At 44.8% G+C, this 24515-nt stretch overlaps 1 protein-coding gene across 1 annotated transcript in view; it reads right to left on the bottom strand.

Annotated features, from left to right (window-relative positions):
* GLMP (glycosylated lysosomal membrane protein) overlaps positions 1-24515 on the bottom strand; it is a 125202-nt gene that overhangs the window by 39255 nt on the left and 61432 nt on the right. Inside the window, exons 4-5 of the mRNA XM_069217998.1 lie at positions 18520-18738; positions 16259-16539 (exon numbers count right to left, since the gene is read on the bottom strand). Coding sequence (XP_069074099.1) covers positions 16259-16539; positions 18520-18738 — 500 coding nt within the window. The remainder of the gene's footprint in view (positions 1-16258; positions 16540-18519; positions 18739-24515) is intronic.

Here is a 24515-nt window from a genome sequence, read left to right as displayed (position 1 = left end):
CTGGCCAGTCAGGACAGCCCCTAAGGTGTCCTGAGCTGAGGTGACTCTAACTTTTAGAAATCCTCCATCTTGCAGATGGAGGATTCCCCCAATAGGGTTAGGATTGTGACCCCCTCCCCTTGGGAGGAGGCACAAAGAGGGTGTACCCACCCTCAGGGCTAGTAGCCATTGGCTACTAACTCCCCAGACCTAAACACGCCCTTAAATTTAGTATTTAAGGGCTACCCTGAACCCTAGAAAATTAGATTCCTGCAACCACAAGAAGAAGGACTGCCTAGCTGAAAACCCCTGCAGAGGAAGACCAGAAGACAACAACTGCCTTGGCTCCAGAAACTCACCGGCCTGTCTCCTGCCTTCCAAAGAACTCTGCTCCAGCGACGCCTTCCAAAGGGACCAGCGACCTCTGCATCCTCTGAGGACTGCCCTGCTTCGACGACGACAAGAAACTCCAGAGGACAGCGGACCTGCTCCAAAAAGACTGCAACTTTGTTTCAAGAAGCAGCTTTAAAAAACCCTGCAACTCCCCGCAAGAAGTGTGAGACTTGCAACACTGCACCCGGCGACCCCGACTCGGCTGGTGGAGAACCAACACCTCAGGGAGGACCCCCGGACTACTCTACGACTGAGTACCAAAACCTGTCCCCCCTGAGCCCCCAAAGCGCCGCCTGCAGAGGGAATCCCGAGGCTTCCCCTGACCGCGACTCTCTGAAACCTAAGTCCCGACGCCTGGAAAAGACCCTGCACCCGCAGTCCCCAGGACCTGAAGGACCGGACTTTCACTGCAGAAGTGACCCCCAGGAGTCCCTCTCCCTTGCCCAAGTGGAGGTTTCCCCGAGGAAGCCCCCCCTTGCCTGCCTGCAGCGCTGAAGAGATCCCTTGATCTCTCATTGACTTCCATTACAAACCCGACGCTTGTTCTAACACTGCACCCGGCCGCCCCCGCGCCGCTGAGGGTGAAATTTCTGTGTGGGCTTGTGTCCCCCCCGGTGCCCTACAAAACCCCCCTGGTCTGCCCTCCGAAGACGCGGGTACTTACCTGCAAGCAGACCGGAACCGGGGCACCCCCTTCTCTCCATTGAAGCCTATGCGTTTTGGGCACCACTTTGAACTCTGCACCTGACCGGCCCTGAGCTGCTGGTGTGGTAACTTTGGGGTTGCTCTGAACCCCCAACGGTGGGCTACCTTGGACCAAGAACTGAACTCTGTAAGTGTCTTACTTACCTGGTAAAACTAACAAAAACTTACCTCCCCCAGGAACTGTGAAAATTGCACTAAGTGTCCACTTTTAAAATAGCTATTTGTGAATAACTTGAAAAGTATACATGCAATTGAAATGATTCAAAGTTCCTAATGTACTTACCTGCAATACCTTTCAAACAAGATATTACATGTTAAATTTGAACCTGTGGTTCTTAAAATAAACTAAGAAAAGATATTTTTCTATAACAAAACCTATTGGCTGGATTTGTCTCCGAGTGTGTGTACCTCATTTATTGTCTATGTGTATGTACAACAAATGCTTAACACTACTCCTTGGATAAGCCTACTGCTCGACCACACTACCACAAAATAGAGCATTAGTATTATCTATTTTTACCACTATTTTACCTCTAAGGGGAACCCTTGGACTCTGTGCATGCTATTCCTTACTTTGAAATAGCACATACAGAGTCAACTTCCTACACCCCCCCAATCTGGACTTCCCACCCCTTGATGGATACGTCTGTTGTCATGGCAACAGAGAGAGTTGAATACTGTGAGACTGTTTGTATTATTCCACTGAATTTTGTTCTGCACCATTTCTATGGCAACCACTAGATTCTCCCAACTCCAGTCGGCTCCGACCACTGATGTTGAAACACTCTTTAAATTCTCACATGTAGTCTGACATGGTGAATTAATGATACGCAGGACGCCATCAGCCCACTAGTTTTCCCACTACCCATATCGTGAGAGAATGTCTCTTTTGCTATATATACGTTTGCTATGTTTGTGCCAGGATCCTCATTGTAACTTGGAACGCTTTGGCCTCACTCGAATTTATAGAATTTAGTTTTACCCCTGGAACCTCTTCTCTCTCTCTGCAGCTCTAGATTCAGGCATAGCCCTAATCTGTGGAGTGACTACATCACTGTATAAATGACAACCTTTACCAGCAAATCATCCAGGTGGCAATAGACACACATCCACAGCATCCTTTAATATGCGACCACCACTGCAAGGCATGTTATGAAAACCTTCAGTGCAGATCTTATATTAAAAAAGAGCACCCTGAAGTCGTAATGTACCTTGCCCACGATTGACCTCAGGAACGTTTTGTGTCGATTGATAAATGCAGGTAGGCATCTTTCAGGACTATAACTGTCACACAGTCCCCATTCCTCAACAGTGAATGACCATGTACAATCTGGCAATATAGAATTTTTTGTCTTGATAAAAATACACAGATTGAGGATCACTCCAAGTGTCGTCTGGCACCAGGAAGTAAATGGAGTAGACCCCTTGATGGTTTTCCTCCTTTGGAACTCTCAATATCGCTTGTTTGCTTAAAAGGACCCCTTTTTTTTTTTTATTTGCTCTGTGTTGTGTTTTTGCATATAGAAAAGGCATTATATAATGATACATGGATGCTCATTGACAGTTCCTCATACAGGAAGACTGCAGTGGAGGAGTTCCAGGTTGGCAAAGAGTTCAGTAAAGAGAAAAACTCAGATAAACTAGTGTGGTACAATGGAGTAACACAGGGCTTTGCCAGAGAGCACACTACATGCCCACCGCTCAGCACGATGGGAAGCAGAAAGGGAAACATTTGGCGGTCAACAGGCATGCATGGAGCATGTGAGTGGATTTCTGGCCTTAACACCATTCCAACACCGGCACGCCTACAGCGATTTTATGTCCGATTTGGTGGTCAATGCTAGAAGAATAGGGTCTAATCCAGTTATTGTGATTGATTTACTGTCCCCGTTTCTCAAACATATGATATCATCATCTTCATCCTAGGCCAAATTCACACGCTCTGATCTCCACTTTACAACCAATGGAGGGAAGCAGGTTTTCCAGTTATGTTTTGCAGTGGTTAATGTGAGGGTGATAAAAGTACTGCAATCTCGGTCACATTTGTGGCAGGCATTAAACCTAGGATGCATATTCTGGGCATAAGGATGTGTTGTCTGCCTGTTAACTAACTGACCAGCTCACATACATCACTCCAGAAAGGTTGACAGGCACTGGGTACACAGTGACCTGGTAAAAATCTGTGCTTTCACTACCAAATCTAGGGTATCTGTGGGCTAAGCTGGGAAACAATCTTTGGAAACCGCAATTATGGCCAAAAGGTAAATGGTCCAGTGCAGCTACACTGTCCTGAACTACTCCTCATTTAATCATTTCTGAAGTAGTATGTTTGTCATGAATAGGAGGCTCATATTCTTCCATCACGCCCTGATAAGAAGACTTTACGAAGCCGGCATCAGAGACAAGGCCCTCGACTGGGTCCAATCCTTCCTCTCAGACAGAACTCAACGAGTGAGACTCACCCCTTTGCTCGCAGACCCCACACCCACCACCTGCGGAGTGCCCCAGGGGTCCTCCCTTAGCCCCACGTTGTTTAACGTTTACATGGCCCCACTAGCCACCCTCATCAGAAGCTACGAAATCAACATCATCTCCAACGCCGACGACACCAAACTCAACCTCTCCAACTAACCCAACAAAGCCAGACACAACTTCCACGAAGGCATGGAACCAGTCGCCAACTGGATGAGAAACAGCTGCCTTTAACTCAACGCAAACATAACAGAAGTACTGATCATGGGCCCTCAACCCAACTTGTGGAACAACTCCTGGTCGCCACCCACCCTCGGAAACCCGCCCACCCCCACCAGCTAAGCCCGCAACCGGGACTACAACCTCAACATGAACCATCAAATCAACTCAGTCACCTCCACCTGCTTCAGCACCCTCTGCCTTCTACGTAAGTCTTTCAAGTGGATCCCCCTCGAACACAGAAAAACCGTCACACACACCCTCATCACCAGCAGACTGGACTATGGCAACGCACTCTACGCCGGAATCAACAAGAAACTCACCCGCAAGCTACAAAACATCCAGTACGCCACCTCCAGACTAGTCCTCGACATACCTCAACACTGCCACATCTCGCAACACCTGCGTAAATTGCACTGGCTTCCCATACAGAAAATAATCACCTTCAAGATCCTCACCCATGCACACAAAGCCCTCCACAATACCAGACCAGTCTTCCTGAACCAGCAACTCAACCTCCACGTACCCCAGAGGACCCTACGCTCAGTCCAGCTCTGTCTCGCAGAAGTACCTCGCATCAGGAAAACCAGAACAGGAGGACGCTCCTTTTCCTACCTCGCAGTCACCGCCTGGAATGCCCTCCCGATCCACATCAGACAAACCACCTCCCTCCTCAGCTTCACGAAGGAACTGAAGACATGGCTTTTTTAAAACCACCTCACTGGTAAATGCTATACTTACGCCCCCCCCAGTGCCTTGAGACCCGAAAGGGTGAATAGTTGCACTATACAAGCACTGATTCGTTGATAGATATCCTGAGTTCCTTTGTGTGTGTGGGGGGGTGGGAAGAGACTGGGGGTATTCTGTAAGTGGTTTGTTCAGCAGCAGAATACTTGACTGTTAAGAAATGGGTTCAGACAATTTGCTACACATTTTAACATGGGATGTTCCTACATAAAAAATTACTAAAAGGCATTTTCAGCTAATGATATAGATAAAGCATACAAGACATTTTATGGGCATCACAGTTGGCGCTGGGGGGAGGCTACCTGCCAAGATGCCTTAGTAAATAAATCTGTGCACACGTCCATAGAATAGTGCGAGTGGAGAATGGTTTTGTGTTTGATATGGCTTTAGCATACAAGTATGGTGTACCTGAGGGATTGGGTAAATGAATCTGGCCAAGAATAGCTATAAATCGTGGGCTGACATGAGACACAGCATAGACATTGAAATGAAAATGTCACTTACCCAGTGTACATCTGTTCGTGGCATCAGTCGCTGAAGATTCACATGTTGTGCATAGCCCGCCATCTGGTGTTGGGTCGGAGTGTTACAAGTTGTTTTTCTTCTAAGAAGTCTTTCGAGTCACGGGACCGAGGGACTCCTCCTCTTTATCTCCATTGCGCATGGGCGTCGACTCCATCTTCGATTGTTTTCCCCGCAGAGGGTGAGGTAGGAGTTGTTTGTTAGTAATAGTGCCCATGCAATGGAGGGAATAAGTATGTACCTATTTAAGATTTAATATATTTACAAATGTACAAAGTTGAAGCTAACTTCCAAACGGCTACAGGCTCCCGGGGAGGTGGGTGGGCACATGTGAATCTTCAGCGACTGATGCCACGAACAGATGTACACTGGGTAAGTGACATTTTCAGTTCGATGGCATCTGTCGCTGTAGATACACATGTTGTGCATAGACTAGTAAGCAGTTATCTCCCCAAAAGCGGTGGCTCAGCCTGTAGGAGTGGAAGTAGTCTGAAATAAGGTTTTTAGTACGGCTTGACCTACTGTGGCTTGTTGTGCGGATAGCACGTCTACACAGTAGTGCTTGGTAAATGTGTGAGGCGTAGACCATGTGGCTGCCTTACATATTTCGTGCATTGGAATATTCCCTAGGAAGGCCATGGTAGCGCCTTTCTTTCTGGTTGAGTGTGCCCTTGGTGTAATGGGCAGTTGTCTTTTTGCTTTAAGGTAGCAGATTTGGATGCACTTAACTATCCATCTGGCTATACCCTGTTTCGATATTGGGTTTCCTGCGTGAGGTTTTTGAAATGCAATAAACAGCTGTTTAGTTTTTCTGATGTTTTTAGTTCTGTCGATGTAGTACATTAGTGCTCTTTTGACGTCTAATGTATGTAGTGCCCTTTCAGCTATGGAATCTGGCTGTGGGAAGAACACTGGTAGCTCTACCGTTTGATTTAGGTGGAACGGTGAAATAACCTTTGGCAAAAATTTAGGATTGGTCCTTAGGACTACTTTATTTTTGTGTACTTGGATAAAAGGTTCTTGTATTGTAAACGCCTGAATTTCACTTACTCTTCTTAGAGATGTGATGGCGATGAGAAATGCAACTTTCCAGGTTAGGAATTGTATTTCGCAAGAATGCATAGGTTCAAAGGGTGGACCCATGAGTCTTGTTAAGACGATGTTGAGGTTCCATGAAGGAACAGGTGGTGTCCTTGGTGGTATAATTCTTTTGAGGCCTTCCATAAACGCATTAATGACAGGTATCCTAAATAGTGAAGTTGAATGGGTAATGTGCAGATATGCAGATATTGCTGCGAGGTGTATTTTAATGGAAGAGAAGGCCAGGTTCGATTTTTGTAAGTGTAGTAAGTCACCCACTACATCCTTTGGAGATGCGTGTAATGGTTGAATTTGATTATGATGGCAGTAGCAAACAAACCTTTTCCATTTGCTTGCATAGCAGTGTCTAGTGGATGGTCTTGTAGCTTGCTTTATGACTTCCATACATTCTTGTGTGAGGTTTAAGTGTCCGAATTCTAGGATTCCAGGAGCCAGATTGCTAGATTCAGCGATGCTGGGTTTGGATGCCTGACCTGTTGTTTGTGTTGTGTTAACAGATCTGGCCTGTTGGGCAACTTGACGTGGGGTACTACTGATAGGTCTAGCAGTGTTGTGTACCATGGTTGCCTTGCCCATGTTGGTGCTATCAGTATGAGTTTGAGTTTGTTTTGACTCAATTTGTTTACTAGATATGGAAGGAGAGGGAGAGGGGGAAAAGCGTACGCAAATATCCCTGACCAGTTCATCCATAGGGCATTGCCTTGAGACTGCCTGTGTGGGTATCTGGATGCGAAGTTTTGGCATTTTGCGTTCTCCTTTGTTGCAAATAAGTCTATTTGAGGTGTTCCCCAACGTTTGAAGTAAGTGTTTAGAATTTGGGGGTGAATTTCCCACTCGTGGACCTGTTGGTGATCTCGAGAGAGATTGTCTGCAAGTTGATTCTGGATTCCTGGAATAAACTGTGCTATTAGGCGAATGTGGTTGTGAATTGCCCATTGCCATATTTTTTGTGCCAGAAGGCACAGCTGTGTCGAGTGTGTCCCCCCCCTGTTTGTTTAGATAATACATTGTTGTCATGTTGTCTGTTTTGACAAGAATGTATTTGTGAGTTATGATTGGTTGAAATGCTTTTAATGCTTGGAAAACTGCTAGTAGTTCGAGGTGATTTATATGCAGCTTTCCTTGATGTACGTCCCATTGTCCTTGTATGCTGTGTTGATTGAGGTGTGCTCCCCACCCTGTCATGGAAGCATCTGTTGTTATCACGTATTGTGGCACTGGGTCTTGGAAAGGCCGCCCTTTGTTTAAATTTATATTGTTCCACCATAGAAGCGAGAGGTATGTTAGGCGGTCTATCAACACCAGATCTAGAAGCTGACCCTGTGCTTGTGACCATTGTGATGCTAGGCACTGTTGTAAGGGCCGCATGTGCAACCTTGCGTTTGGGACAATGGCTATGCATGAGGACATCATGCCTAGGAGTTGTAATATCATCTTCGCCTGTATTCTTTGTGTTGGATACATGCGTTGTATAATCTTTTGGAAATTTTGAACCCTTTGTGGACTTGGAGTGGCTATTCCCCTTGTTGTGTCTATTGTCGCTCCTAGGTATTGTTGTACCTTGCACGGCAGAATGCGTGATTTCGCATAGTTGATGGTGAAACCGAGTTTGTAGAGGGTTTGTATGACCTGATCTGTGTGGTGTGAGCACCTTGTCAGTGAGTCGGTCTTGATTAGCCAGTCGTCTAGATACGGGAATACGTGTATTTGCTGCCTTCTGATGTGTGCAGCCACTACTGCTAGGCATTTTGTGAAGACGCTTGGTGCAGTTGTTAAACCGAACGGCAATACTTTGAATTGGTAATGTATTCCTTTGAATACGAACCTTAGGTATTTTCTGTGCGACGGATGTATTGGTATGTGGAAATACGCGTCCTTGAGATCTAAGGTTGTCATGTAATCTTGCTGCTTTAGCAATGGTAACACTTCCTGTAGCGTGACCATGTGAAAGTGTTCTGATTTGATGTATGTATTTAGTGTTCTGAGGTCTAGGATTGGTCTCAGTGTTTTGTCCTTCTTTGGTATTAGAAAGTACAGTGAGTAAACCCCTGTATTTGTTTGTGTATCTGGTACCAGTTCTATTGCGTTCTTTTGCAGTAATGCCTGAACTTCTATTTCTAGGAGGTCCGAATGTTGTTTTGATATATTCTGTGTTTTTGGTGGTATGTTTGGAGGGATTTGTAGAAATTCTATGCAATAACCATGTTGGATAATTGCTAAGACCCAAGTGTCTGTTGTTATTTTCTCCCACGCTTGGTAATACCGACTTATTCTTCCCCCCACTGGTGTTGTGTGGAGGGGATGAGTGACGTGTGAGTCACTGTTTGGTTGTAGGTGTTTTGGGGCTTTGAAATTTTCCCCTGCTTCTAGGGAATTGTCTTCCTCTGTATTGGCCCCGAAAGCCTCCCCTTTGGTACTGTCCCTGGTAGGTGGACGGTGTTGAATGTGAGGTACTGGCTTGTGTGGCTTGACCCCAAAACCCTCCTCTAAAGGTTGACTTGCGGAAGGTGTTGAAAGTGCCTCTGCTCTGCGGGGAGTAGAGCGCGCCCATGGCTTTTGCAGTGTCAGTGTCCTTTTTTAGCTTCTCAATTGCCGTGTCCACTTCAGGTCCGAACAATTGTTGCTCATTGAATGGCATATTGAGCACCGCCTGCTGTATCTCTGGTTTAAAACCAGATGTTCGTAGCCACGCGTGCCTTCGTATGGTTACTGCCGTGTAATTGTTCTTGCTGCTGTGTCCGCTGCGTCCATAGAGGAGCGTATCTGGTTATTGGAGATGTTTTGGCCCTCCTCAACCACTTGTTTCACCCTCTTTTGCAGTTCTGTGGGTAGACGCTCAATGAGGTGTTGCATCTCGTCCCAGTGGGCTCTGTCATATCGCGCTAGGAGCGCTTGAGAGTTAGCGATGCGCCACTGGTTTGCAGCCTGTACTGCGACCCTTTTACCGGCTGCATCGAACTTGCGGCTCTCCTTATCTGGGGGTGGTGCATCGCCCGATGTGTGAGAGTTTGCTCTCTTGCGAGCTGCCCCTACCACAACCGAATCTGGTGGCAGTTGTGAGGTGATGAAAGCTGGATCTGTGGGAGGTGCTTTATATTTCTTTTCCACCCTCGGTGTTATTGCCCTACTCTTGACAGGCTCTTTGAATATGTCCTTTGCGTGCCTTAGCATTCCTGGGAGCATAGGCAGGCTTTGGTAGGTGCTTTGTGTGGAAGAGAGGGTGTTGAAGAGGAAGTCATCCTCGACAGGCTCCGAGTGTAGAGACACGTTGTGGAACTCTGCTGCTCTAGCCACCACTTGTGAATAGGCTGTGCTGTCTTCTGGTGGTGAGGGCTTTGTAGGATACGCCTCTGGACTGTTGTCCGACACTGGGGCGTCGTATAAGTCCCAAGCATCTTGGTCCTGGTCACCTTGGCTTAAGGTGGTGTGAGCCGGTGAATGTGACGGAGTCTGTGCCGGTGAAATGTGAGCTACAGGTGGAGGAGAGGGTGGCGGAGTTACCTTCTTCACCAGTTTTGTTTGTGGTGCTTGTTCTTGTTGGAATTCAAGTCTCCTCTTCCTCCTAATAGGGGGAAGGGTGCTTATTTTCCCTGTTCCACTCAGTATAAAAATCCGTTTTTGAGTGTGGTCCACCTCGGTGGATTGTAATTCCTCCTCGAATCTATGCTTTCGCATTTGAGAGGACAGTGATTGTTCCTCTGAATAGGAACCGGTAGTTGGCTCGGTTGCAGGTCGTTTTGGCACCGAAACTATGTCCACGCTCTTTTTCGGCTCCGAGGCGACTTTTCTCGAGTCGAACCCTCTCGGCGTCGATCCTCCTCGGTGCCGCTGTCTCTGCGTCGAGCAGCTTCGGCTCCGCTATCTCGGCGTCGATCTTTGCCGGCAGCACTATCTCGGTCCCGAGATGGCTGGGTGCCTGTGTCTCGACCCGAGTCGGACGATCTCGGCACTATTTCGGCCTTCTTCGGTGCCAATGGTCGGTCACCGATTTTATGGGTTGAGCCATGGCCTGATGGCAGTGGCATCCCCTGGGCCTTGTCAGTTTTCTTATGTGCTATCTTCGACGTCTTACTCACTGTTTCATGGTCGTCGAATTCGTCAGAGTCCGATTCATGGATCGAGAAGGCTTCTACTTCTTCTTGTTCCTCGAATTCTCGGTGTCCTGTCGGCGTGGACGCCATCTGCAGTCTTCTGGCTCGGCGGTCACGGAGCGTTTTTCGGGACCGGAACGCACGACAGGCCTCACAAGTTTCTTCCCTGTGCTCGGGCGACAGGCACAGGTTACAGACCGAATGTTGGTCTGTATATGGGTATTTGTTGTGGCATTTAGGACAGAATCCGAACGGGGTCCGTTCCATCAGCGTCGATGTCACACGCGGTCGGGCCGACCAGGCCCCGACGGGGGATCGAAAACTACCCCGAAGGGCAACGGAGATGTTATCGTATCGATTCGATGTCGATGCTATCTAATCCGATCCCGAACGCAACAATACCGACGTAATTTTCCGATTTTAAGCTAACTTTCCGTTCCGAAACCCGGAACGAAAGGAACACGTCCGAACCCGATGGCGGAAAGAAAACAATCGAAGATGGAGTCGACGCCCATGCGCAATGGAGACAAAGAGGAGGAGTCCCTCGGTCCCGTGACTCGAAAGACTTCTTCGAAGAAAAACAACTTGTAACACTCCGACCCAACACCAGATGGCGGGCTATGCACAACATGTGTATCTACAGCGACAGATGCCATCGAACTAATGGTTTCCCCTGAATGTTCCGGCACTGCTCTTCCCATCCTACAAGCCTTGCAGGCCATTGTAGTCAGCTTGCTGTGTGCCTGGTTTTGACTCACCGAACTTCTAATGGGACAGGGAACAATCACTGCACTTATCATGCTGCTTTAGACCAATTTGGCAAGGTAGAGTCTTTCAAGGAAGAATCACCTACTCAAACTCGGAGTACACTATAGAATGTTCATTTTCAAGAGTCCAAATTGAAGTTAAGATGCACTTGACTGAATTCTCCAAATTCTAGTTCTGCACCAGCTTGAGAAGGACTGCTCTGGGGACAATAGATGGTTATGTCATTCCCTTCCAAGTGCATGTAAAGGTGAAAGAGGGAGCAGATAATAACATTAGCGCATGTCTCTTACAATATTGGTAATAAGCTACCCCCATCTACAGAGCACACTGTAACCCTTAGCAGACAGCGGCAATCAGAAAAAAAAGAAAATCTTTTCAAATAGTCCAGGTAGGGGTTTCCACAGTAAGAAAATGTTACTTACCCAGTAAGCATTTGTTTGTTGCATGAAGTGCTGTAGGTTCACACGCTTAGCATAATCCTGCCATATAGTGTTGGGCTCAGATATGTGCAATTTATTTTTCTTCTAAGAAAGTCTTTTGAATCACAAGATAGAGTGTCTCCTTGTCCTGGTAGTAATGCACATGGTCATCAACTCCTTCATTATTAGATTGTTTTCCCGTAAGGCAGGTGAGAATGGAATGTGAACCATAGCGCAGTATAGGGAGATGTCCATGCTTAAATGAATGATTGATGACTTATAAAAGTAACTGTAGCAAACACAAGTGTCTGTGTCGAAGAGTAGGTGCATGTGAATCTACAATACTTTCCTTGAAGAGATCCTTACTGGGTAAGTAACATTTTCCGTTCAAGGCATACGTGGCTGTAGATACACATGCTTAGCATAGACTGAAAAGCAGTCCTCCTCAGAAAGCAAAAGCTAACCTGCGGGGGTTACAATTGCTTGTGATAGTGTACGTAGAAAAGCTTGGACACTGTTAGCTTGTTGACCTGCCAGCCCATCTATACAGTAATGTGTTGTAAATGTGTGTAGTGTAGACCTTGTAGCTGCTTTCCATGGGTCAGCCATAGGTATATTTCCCAGAAAGGCCACGGAATCTCCTTTTTTACGAGTGGAGTGAGCTCTAGGATGGATAGGTAAAGTTATTTTAGCATAACATGTTTGAATGCATTTGACAATCCAGTATGCAATGCCCGATTTTGAAATGGCCCATCCTTTGCGTGGTTTTGAAAAAGCAACAAAAGAGTTGCTGTGTTTCTCTAAATGATTTGGTTCTATCATAATACATACAGGCTCATTTTACATCTAGGGTGTGTAGATTTCTTTCCATAACTGAGTCAGGTTGGGGAAAAATACTGGCAATTCAATAGATTGACTGAAGTGAAACTGAGACACCACCTTTGGAAAAAAATTAGGATTGGTATGTAGTGCCAACCCTATCTCTTTGTAACTGGAAGAAAGTTTCTTCTGAAGTTAAAGCCAAAAGCTCACTGACACGTCTGAGTGAAGTGATCGCAACTAGAAATTATACTTTCCTAGATAAAAACTGAAGGGGGCAGGAGTGGAGGAGCTCTAATGGAGGGCCCATTAATCTTGTTAGTACAGTATTGAGATTCCGAGTAGGGGCAGGTGGCACCATGGGAGGAATGATTCTTTTAAGACCTTCTAAGAAGGCTTTAATGATAGGAATCCTGAATAGGGAAGTGTGTTGTCTGTTTTATGTATACACAGCTACTGCCTCTAGGTGTAGTCTTATAAATCTAAAAGCTAGACCAGTAGTATGTAAATGAAATAAGTAACAGACAATTTCTTGCACTTTGGCTGTTAAAGCCTAAATGTGTTTTGAATGACAACAGTAACCAAATCTTTTCCACTTGGCTGCATAACGAGCACGAGTAGTGAGACTGTGTGCTACTTTAAGAATCTCCATACATGGTTGTGGTTGATTTAAATAACCAAACTCTGGGACCAGAGGAGCCAGATCAAGAGGTTGAGGGACCTGGGGTTTGGGTGCCTGATTTCTCCATGGCTCTGCATGAGAAGGTCCTGCATGTTCAGCAGTACTTATAGGGGGACACTACTGACAGTTCTAGGAAAGTAGTGAAACATGGTTACTATGCCCATGTGGGAGCCACTAGGAAGAGAGTGAGAGATGTCTGCCTAAGTTTGCGTACCACAAACAGAAGCAGTGGGAGAGGTGTAAAAGCACAAGCAAATATCCCGGACCAACACACCCATAGTGCATTGCCACTGGACTGTGGGTGAGGGAACCTGGAGGCGAAGTTTGGGCATTTGCCATTTTCAGATGTTGAATGCACTCCCCAACCTGTGAGGGAGGTGTCCGTTATTATGGTTCTCTGCGGGACAGGGTCTTGGAAAGGCTGTCATTTTGGATTATTGGTGTTCCAACACTGCAGAGTGGCAAGCTTGACAGTCTGCCAACACCAGATTGTTCCACTGACCTTCCGCTTGAGTCCATTGGTGCGCTAAACAGTTGTGCTACAGATGCATGTTTAGTCTTGAGTAAGGTACTATGGCTATGAATGATGCCACGGTACCAAGTAGATACATGACTGTCATCTGCTAATGAGGTTGGAACTGTGGAAAGAGTACCTCAGAAGAGTGTATCAGTGTGACATTGAGGTGGAGCTATCCCTCATTGTGAGACGAGTATTGCTCCAGGGTAGGGTTGTACTTGAAGGTGATGGAGGTGGTATCTGACTGCATTGATGGTAAAGCCTAATTGATGAAGTAGGTTTATTGTGCCTTGGGTGCGTTGGAAGCCCTTCTTACGTGTTGCCCCTTTGATGAATCAATCGTCTAAATATGGAAAGATGTGTAAGTTCTGTCTGGGAAGGTGAGTCACCACTTCTGCAAGACATTTGGTTAAGACCCTGAGGGTGGTTGTGACCCTGAAGGGGAGCACTTTGGATTGGAAATGTTGCCCATTTATTACAAACCTGAAATATCAGCATGTGAATCAGGTGAATAGGAATGTGGAAATAAGAGTCCTTCCGGTCGAGTGCGGCCATGAAGTCTCCCTATTGCAATAACGAAATGACATCTTGAAGCGTAACCATATGAAAATGCTCTAAAATAATGTATTTATTTAAGGGTCTGAGGTCCAAGATTGGTCTTAGGAACCCATCTTTCTTGGGGATAAGAAAATAGAGTTGGTTTATTAGCATTGGTTCTATGGCCTCTTTTCTGAGAAGTGACTGAACTTCTTCCTTGAGTAATTGTTGATGTTATGGTGAGGGTTTTGCGTTTGCAAGGTGGAATATTTAATGGGTGTAGAAGTGAGCTCCAGACAAAAACCATGTTGGATACTATCAGACATCCACTGGTCGGAGGTGATAGTCCAACAGGCAGGGAAAATTCCTTGTATTCAACCTGGACAGGTGTTCTGTGCTCAGGAGGGATGGTTGGCAAGTCAGAGTTAAGAGGTGGTGGCGGGGGGCTGGGCAAAACTGCCCTTGCTTCTACCTTTGGAATTATTACCCCTATATGAGCCTCTGTAGAATCCACTGGGCGAGATGGTCTGCCCTGGGTGATGCTGATAGGTGGTGAGGTTTCAGGAGAGGTGGCCTTAGATCCTCCATGATAAGAGGAGCGGCAAAAGGATCTGCGTTGCAATGGTGTCTGCAATACCCCCATGGCCTTGGTCATCTAGTTATCCTTCTTCATTTTTTCCAGGAGAGTGTGGACCAAAAAGGTGTTCTCTGTCAAAGGGAAGAGCCAAGAGATTTGGCTAGACGTTAGGTTTAAAACCAGATACTTCAAAGGAGAACAGTAGAGTTTATGCTTCTAGCTTTGGTGTCAGCAGCATCAAGGTCACAGCAAATTGTGGGATTGGGAATTAGCTTGGTGAGAGCAGTGCGTTGCAGCAAGGGCAGAATCAGAAGACAGTCTGTTCCATCACTGGGTACACACGGTACAAAGGGAATAATGAAAATGCTCTGAAAAGCGATGGCCTAGACGATGACGATGAATGGACGGGGTGGGGGAGGCGCAATCAACAACAATACTGGTGGTAAAGTTTGGAAAGGACGAATTGACAACGGTGCTGAAGCGCAGCAGGGGACACGTTTGATCCAGATGGCAGAAGAAAACAATGTAACAATGGCATCGATGAACATGCACATTGCCAGCAAGACAAGAAGTCACTAACTCAAAAGGCTATCTTCAAAGAAAAACCACTTGCACACATCTGAGGTCAACACTAAATGGCAGGATTCAACTAAACGTGTTTTTTACAGCCACACACGCCACAAACATATTTCTTTTTAAATTCTAAATCAATAAGAAATACCTGTGGCTAGAAATGACAAACAGATTTCATTAAACAACATCTAAAGCTGTAAACAAGCTAATACTGAATTAATATCACCTGAAAGAAGACAAGTGATGTAACTCTAATGCAAGGGGTTAGGTATGAACATACTGTTTCTGCCGCTTGCGTATGATTACTGTTATATTATCCAGCTCTTTTTTCTTGATTTCATCCATTTCCAGTGAGGAATTTCCTTATTGCATCAACCATCAAGTTCCCCATAGATAGCTGGTAAAGCATACAAACAAAGCATAGCTCATCTTCCCATAAACAAGTTGGCATCAATCTATTTTTCAGAGAGATCTTTAGAATTACTTGGAGAGTAACTACTGCTCTAAAATGAATCAAAGCATACTCACAACTCTACCACAAGTGTGTAAAACCAACTAATGATAGACACAATTTACTAAAACCAACTATAAACATTCCCATGAGCATTGTAACAAAGGAGGACAGACTGTACATGCTTTGAGGCTTACAGAACAGCATAACTATTGGGTAAAGTCCCAGCCTACATTAGAACAAGTTTCTGGGCAAAGATGTAGCTTAAAAACAACCAACATTTTGCCTGTTTCTATAAGCTCGCAACTGTGATAAATAAGAACCATGAGTTATAGGATGATCAAGTAATTCAACAATATTTAGTACAGCATAGTGGTTAAACGACAGTGGCTTTAACACTTTAGGCATCAGATCAAAAGTAGGTGTTAGTTAATCTCATGAACAAACAGTAAAAACAAGATTTCATTGAAATTGAAGATTTAATGCTAAAACTTTAGTGCACAGAGTCTTGGATCTGATGCAGATTTTTCTTGTGAGTTGGCTGGTGTAGCTCTCGTGATTTTCAGATATATAAGAAGGTGCACTGAAAATATCCTTTACTAGTTTCCAAAGAACACTGCTGCACCATTTTGAAAACTCACTAATGAATAACTGCCTAGTCGCATCACAGCAATTTACTCACTTACCAACTTAAGTAGTGGGTATTATCATAGAAGTCTCCATCAGCAATCCCAAAGGAAATGTTAAGAGCTTGGATTATGTGGTTCTCTTGCAGGTTCTCCCCAAAGTAGGCTTGGGCAATCGTTCTGGCCATGTTCAGAGTACCATTCTGGTCCTGGAGGTCGTAATACTGGCACGGTAAAGCCTCATCCCGTCTAGCCATAGGTGAGCTGTAGGCCACCGCCTTCCACTGCATAAAACTCTGGGTGTGGCTCTTGTTTTCTGCGTGTGATAACATCTGGGCCATCTATCCAAAAAAGATGCGGAGTCAGGATAAGAACTATAAGACAGAATACATTAACAGAGGCAAGCTGTCCTTAGTACATATTGCTTCAATTGACCTACCCTTTTCCTGCCTTCAAAGAACAAAAGTGTGAATCGCCGAGCATTTCTGCCAATATTTCAGAAGTTTCAAAACACTTTATCAGCTGAACAGACCTAATACTTAAGAAGAAGCACTGAAGAGCAGTCAAGCCCCTCAAAGATGACCTACACGCATGCACTATGCAGGATTTTAACAGGTGAAAATACAATTTAATTTTATGAGAAAGGCCTAAGCCAAGATATTACATGGCAATGGCAAATACAGTACTTTACAAAGATTTACTGTGGCATGAATTCTCTTACTTACACTTCAGTGACAAAACTAAACAAAGCCAGAAATAAAAGTTGACATTGTATTCAAACAAAAAATATCCAATGCTGCAAGAAAAAAAAACAAAAAAAAACTTTTCTTCAACATGTTTTCCCCTAAGGTCATACTTCTTTTTTTTTTTTTGTCTGAAATCAAAGTGAAGACTGCTTTAGCGACACTGGATATGGAGTTTCACAGCATAATGGGCATCTCTCCTATCAAATGCTGAAGCAATCTATATTATGCCGGGGGACCTCAGCTATGAGATGGTATGTTTCCTAACTCGATGTGACTTCAATGGGTGTATTAATAACTCTGAAGTTGTTTTTTGACAATTATTCTCAGGGTCATTGAGCTCAGAATCTTATTTCTATAATATTTGAATTCATTTTGGTATTTTAATTTCAACTTATTCCGATGCTAGTTAGAGATTTAAAAAAATGTTTATGGTGTCCATTCAACTATGTTGTTATACATTATTTCTATTAACAGGAACACACCGACACCCTAACTTCACCATCCTTTATGCACCTTTGGTAATTTTCTCAATATTTCATTTATTATTTATCTTACTATAGGGAGAGCTCCCATTCGGCTCCCCTTTATTTAACAGTTTGTTTCTTACGCTGTTCACATATGTTTCACCCCCCCCCTCTGCTAACCTCTTATGCGAAGTTCAATATAATTATCTTCCCTTTTATTCTTCCCATTTATTGTTCCTGGTGTTTCAGGTTACCGTTTTTAACTTACTGATATTAAAGTTTTAAATTCAGTCAGATTGAAGAATTTGCTTGTACAAGTCACAGCAAAAAAGAGTAGCTTAAGCACTCAGAGCATCTATTAACTGAAAGGACACGTAATGTCAGTTTTTACAACCTTCTTGATCTGTTCCATTTTTACATCTATTTTGACCAAAACATATACCTCTTATCCAGAACATTTATACAAATCTAAAGGTACAATGTTTTCCAGTGTTGAAATTATATTGATAAAAAAAGTGATTCTTTGGAAATGATTACATTTATTCTGGCAGACCTCCTTTCATGTTGCGAGCTGCTCCTTTTAGTAATAGCATGGATAATACAGGGAGAAGCCTCTGCTAGAAAGAGCATGGTGTGCATTGGTGTTTAAATGGTAGAAGAAGCTTGTTCTGCTGTGACGGAGCTTAAAAATCTCCACCTCCCATAAGGACATAAAGCCTTAATTTCTTCCATCTGGAAGGCCTTTTGTAAAGAAGCGGATATGTACACAGTATGTAAGTCGACACAACATCAAAATACATACGGCTGTTCTTTATATACAATTAGAAGTAGATGTGTACAATTCCCAGCAAGGAGCTCCGCTGTTCATGCTCAGCTCTGGAATCAACTGCTCTTCCAAAAGATAGGAAAATATGTTCTTAGCATAAAAACTTATAGTCTTATAGGGCAAGAGACCAACATTCTCCCTGCAGTCAAATCAAATAACGAAATACAAGAGACATCTTCATCCTTACACTCAGAGTAACAACATGACCATACATGACAAAAGTAATACTCAAAACACTAACTATGGCATTGTACTTATTGGCTTGTGTCAACACTGCCACAGTACCTTAAAAATTGTGGGTGTGTACTCATCATCAATCGTCTGCACAGACTTCATTGTCTTGAAGCCTCCCTTTCTCTCCAGCATAACCATCTCCAACCCAAAGCGTGAGAAGTTCCCTCGAGGGGTCACACCTTCAATCCGAAACTCAATCTTAGAGCTGTTGGCAGTATGCAGGAGGCTTGGAGGGACATTTTCCCGGCCCGTACTGTCAAAGGCAGTAACCTAGGAAAAGGGTAAAAATTGATTTAACAGATCTGAAATGAGAACCAACCTACCTCAAATTAAGATACACACTCCAACAGTATTTAAGACACCTACAGTCTACAGCTTTCTTACAAGTGTACTGGTCCTTCCTTGGCAATGTATGGACCACCAATACACAGATTTGTAGGTGAACTCTACACAGCCAGCACCTGTTTCCAACAAATCTAGAAGTGTGCCAATAAACACATGTACTAAAGTCATACTAAAACAATATAGATATAAAAATGTCTATCAATTTGGGGGTAAGGAAAATGTTACTTACCCTGTAAGCGTTTGTTCATAGCATGTAATGATGTAGATTCACATGCTTTGCTTACTCCTGCCACCCAGTGTTGGACTTGGATGTTTGCAAGAGTTTATTTTTTTAATAAGTCTTTTGAACCATGAGGTATGCTGACACCTCCCTTAAAGGGCAATGTGTATGGTCATCAAGAAAAAGTTACCTGTAATCCTAGTTCTCTTCCAAGGAAATACTGATAAGCACTGAATATTCCCACTATGCAGCCTATAGTAACGGCTAAAAATGCCACTTTCAATAGTTTTCCTTTAATAAACCTCTTACTAGACTCCAACATTTCTGTAAAACAGAAGACAGAGAAAGTATAGGGTGCAAAACCACAATCTTTATTAAAGCGAAAACTGAAAAGGAATCCAAAGGTATTATTATCCAATAGGCTACATTTAAAAGTATAAGAGGAAAATATTTGCAACGTGCATTTAAGACCTCTAGGACCTCCTGTATCCCATCATACCCCAGAGGGGACTGTTGGGTGACAGTTCGGTCAGTACTTTTATTTTTTTACGGAGCACGAAGAATAACTAAAAACATATAGTGCTGTATGCAAAATTCATCTGGGGAGAAGGGCGTGTTGCTTATGACTTTGATGAGTATTTCCCTGGAAGGGAACTGGGATCACAGGTAAGTAACTCATCCTTCTCTTCTAGGGGACCCTCATCAATAGTCATAAGCACGGAGTAAAATAGCAAGCCCATCCCATACTCCTGCAGACGAATCAAAAGCAAACACATACACACACACACATGTTTCTGCTTCATGAATTTTTTTTGAATAAATGAAGACCATCATATTTTTGTAAGGAGTGCCAGACTTTGATTTTTATATATTGTGTTTTTTGGAGAAATTTAAAATGGGTCCTGTGCCCATTAACTGAGCACCAACCTCGACAGGCGAGCCCTGGAAGGAACACAGGATTACCTTTGGCTGATATATAGATATAGATATAGATATATATACACACACACACACACATACATATACATCTCCCCCCCAACCCCAATGCAACATATTTCTTAGATGTCTCAAGGAGGCCTGCACTACTTGGGTGTCTGTCTTAGTATCTGAATCTACACAGTATTGTCTTGTGAAAGTATGCACCGATCTCCAAGTAGCAGCTTTGCAGATTTTGGAGACCGGAACATTCTTTGGTAGGGCTACTTTTGCCGCCTTGCCTCTTGTACAATGGGTTTTGGGCCTGACAGGCAAGTGATTGTTGGCCAACTTGTAAGCAAACATAATGCAAACTATCCATCTGGAGGTGGTGATGCCCGTTCTCAGAGGGTCATAGTTTACAAACAGGCAATCAGACTGTCTGATGTCTTTGGTTTTTTCCACGTACCTTAATAGAAGAAAACTATAACCCCTATTTTGCTAGAAGGAGGTAGGGTAATATGACATTCTCCTGGCCCAGAATTGGATGATAATGATTACGAATACACCACATGAAAAAAAAAACCTTCCATATAAAGGAATAAGAACATCTTATTGATGGTCTTCTTGACTCTTTGAGAATGTTCATGCATTCCTGAGAGAGACCCAAGTGTCCATACTGTAGGAAAACAGAAGCCATGCTGTCACGCTCCGCGAGGAAAGCTTCAGGTGGAATATCTTCCCTCGGAACTTGTGGAGAAGATCTGGTCTGCACAGCAGCCTCCTGTTTGGTCTTTCCAACAGTGGAGAAGATCCATGTACCACCACATGTGGGGCCACTTTGGGGCTTTTCAGGATCATTCTGGTCCTGGCTCTGTATAACTTGTTGATTGGTATCAGAGGAAAGGGGGAAACACGGACAGAAAAATCCCTGATCTGCTTATCAAAAGGGCATTCCCCTTTGTTCCCGGCTGGTAGAATATGGAGGCAAAGTCTTGGCATTTTTTGTTTGTTTCATCTGCAAACAGGTCTATTTGCGGTTGCCACCATTCCGAAAAATGTCCTGTGCGACGTCGTCGTTTAGAATCCAGTGATGGCCTCTGACAAGGTGCGACTTAAAGAGTCTGCTTGGGTGTTTTGTGACCCTGGTAGGTGAATGGCAGAAATTGCCAGGCCTCTAGCCAGTAGCCAATTCCAGATGGATTGTGCTTCCAGTGAGGGGACGTGAGTGAATTCCTCCAGGTTTGTTCAAATAATGCATTATGGTGTTGTTGTCTGTTTGAATTAGAAGTGTTAATTTCTATGGATGGAAAGAGACTTCAACACTAGATGGACTGCCCTGAGCACCAGCATGTTTAAATGATAGAGCTGTTCCTTGTCTAACCACAAGCTTTCAACTTGCAGAGAACCCATGTGAGCTCTCCGAGCCTGGAGTGAAGCATCCGTGAAAAGAGTCTGCGTGGGACATTTCTGGTGAAAAGGCACCACTGTCCATAGGTATTGACTCTGCATCTACCACTTGAGTGACTGCCTGGCGTCATGTGTAAGAACTATTCAGTCACCCCATAGATTCAAATACTGAGACCACTGATCTTCCAGGGCTTGTTCTAGCGGTCTCATGTGAAGTCTGACATTGGGGACGATAAAGATGCAAGAGGCCATAGACCCCAGAATTGCTGCTACTTGTCTGGCCGATGGACGAGGGGTATGGAGGAAAGAACAAAATTTCATGTTATTTGAGAATAACCTCTCCTCCAAAGGATAAACTTTTGCAAGTTATGTATCCAGAGTCGCTCCCAGGTATTGTAGCCCTTGATTCAGTCCATGTGTAGACTTTTTGAAGCCGACTTGTAGACCTAGATCTTGTAAAGTTTCAAGGCAGGTCTAATTGTGCTTTTGCTTAAGTGCCAGGGAAAAGCTCTTGATCAACCAGTTATATAACTATGGGTAAACAAATATTTTCTTCTACACAACAACAACTACCAGTATGCATTTCAAGACTGTTCGAGGAGCAGATTTGACCCCGAAAGGTAACACCTTGTACTGGTAGTGCTTGGATGCCACTCTGAATCACAGAAACTTTGATGTTTTCTTGCAATTGGAATGTGGAAGTAGGCCACCTGAAGATCGATGGAGCACATCCAGTCCCCCTGATGGGTTTGGGGGTAAATCTGGTAAAGGGCGGCTTTCTGAATTTCTCCTTGCGAATGAACTGGTTCAGAAGCCTTATTGCCTAGAATTGGTCTGTACTCTTGAGTCGGGCCTTTTTTTCTGCACTAGAAAATAGCGTGAGTAAATTCCTGTTCCCCACTGTGAGAAAGGAACTTCCTAGATCGCTTCTTTTTGGAGCAGCATGTCTAATTCGCTTTGTAATATAACTTGTAGATAACAGTATGTTGTTTTTGGTGGGACATTAGGAGGAGGGGACTAGAACATGAGTAAGTAACCATTCTGAACAATGTTCAAGATGCATTTGTTACTTGTGATCTTGTGCCACTCGTCTAGGATTTGAAGATACTTCCCCCCCACTGGAGCAGGAAAAGGCAAAGAGTGAAGTAATAACTCATTGCTTTGGCTGCGATTTAGAGGAAGATGCCGAGGGAGGGGAAGTATTCTTTCCTCATCCTCGTGGATGGTAGTGTGATTGAGCGTGAAGCTGCTGTGCGGAATCCAGTGAGGGGTTTGAACACACTGCTGATAAGGAGGCAATCATATGGCCTGAATTTGCACTGGAATTCTTCATGCTTCTCGAGGCGCACTGCTTTGAGAGTATCCAACTATGCTTTCATCTTTGCCATTTCGTCATCGGCATGTATGCCGAAAAGGTGCCTTCCAGTGGAGGGTAGATTTAAAATTCTTGCTGGGCCTCAGGTTTCAGGCCTGTAAGTCGGAGCCAAGAGAAACGTCTTTCAGAGATTACATGCAAATAGCCATGAGCTGCAAGGTCAGAGGCATCAGCTTCAGCACTGATGACCTGGTTTGCAACCAGACTGCCTTCCTCCTGAAAATCTTGCGTGTCCTTCCATGGAAATTTTTCAGTAAATCTGGACAGGGAGTCCCGCAATGATCTATCATACTGCCCAAGTAGTGCAGCGGTGCTGGCAACCTTCATGAAAGATGAGGTGGTATTACACCACCGAATCAAATTGAGAAAGAGAGAAAGAGAGAGAGAGAGAAGGGAAAGGGGAGAGGGAAAGGGGAAGGGGGAGAGGGGAAGGGAGAGAGGGGGAGAGGGGGAGAGGGGGAGAGGGGGTGTACACGCTGGTCAGGAGCTTTCTATTTTTTAAGGATTCTTGATGGTGCAGCACGCAACGAAGCTGGAGTTAGGAAGTCCCGGAACCAGCAGTAAAAGCTGTCTGGAAACCAATCTGTGGTGGAGCGTTTCAGAAATTACAGATGACAAAGGGACAGGTGTTGCAATGTCAATGTTCAGCTTCGCTGCCCTTCTAACGAGTAAACCACTGAAAATAATGAGGTAGTCCACTGGGGAGACCCATGGCGGGGTGAGTGAGAAGTCTTGGACCAGGAAGGCAGTCAGGTAGACAGGCTAGTAGCAGAAACAGAGAAGGGAGGCCCGTGCCCAACCCAGTTTTCCCATGGGAGTGTAGCCCACAGGCAGATACACCTCTAGGGTGGGCTAGAAGCTCCTAACATCCAAGGAAGGATTCTGACATCTTGAGAGTGGGCAGAATAGTCACTCTTGGATTGCTAGATGCAACACATAGCCAGAAAGTCGGCACCAAGAGGGAGGGGTCCTGGAAGCCCATTGGTCAGTGACTGCATCATTCCCTCCCCCCCCCCATACTTTCTGGGTATAAATATGGCACACAACCTCAGATCATGCAGTAACTGGAAGTGGATCCAAGGAGGACTGCCCTGCAGACCCATGTACACGGCAAAGAGAGGCTGCACCATCTGCTGGACTGCACCTTGGGCTAGCAAAGTGAGGACTGGGCCTGTGGCTCCTGGCTTTGAGAAAAGTCACTCCCAAGACCCAGACCAAAGTGATTCCAATGGTCAGTCGTCTGACCTCCTGAAACCATCCCCAGGACCACAAAGGCTGAAGTATCCCACTACAGCTAGTAAGTAGCCACTCCATAAGAATTGCAGGTGACTGCCACCGGGCATCCAAAAGAGACAGAGCCTAGGTGGCCAAAAGTTGCTCCTGAGTCTGCCATACCCATATTTTGTCATCTGAATCCAAGTTGGTCACCCAAAAGGAACATCAGCCTCCACCAAGTGATACCGCTGAGACTGCTGTGGATGGAGACCGGTAGCCCAGTCACAGCTGGCTTTCCACTGTCTCAAAGAAGACTTTAAGGGACCCTGACCTCTGTGGCCAAAGTCAACCCACCTAACCCGTGGACCGAGGAATACCTGCAAAGACACCCCATCAACCGCACAGCATCCAGAGCACCCTTGAGCACCTACCATCTCCTGCATTCCCAGCATCAGGACCACTCCACTGAAGTATGGTGGTCATGCTATAAAGTTCAGAACCGGACTGGAAAACACTTTGGTTGCCAGGCAACTGTCCAAATACTCCTTATTACACTTATTGTGGCTG

The sequence above is a fragment of the Pleurodeles waltl genome, chromosome 12 (assembly GCF_031143425.1).
Source record: "Pleurodeles waltl isolate 20211129_DDA chromosome 12, aPleWal1.hap1.20221129, whole genome shotgun sequence".
NCBI lineage: Eukaryota > Metazoa > Chordata > Amphibia > Caudata > Salamandridae > Pleurodeles > Pleurodeles waltl.
This window is presented reverse-complemented; position numbering and strand designations above follow the sequence as displayed.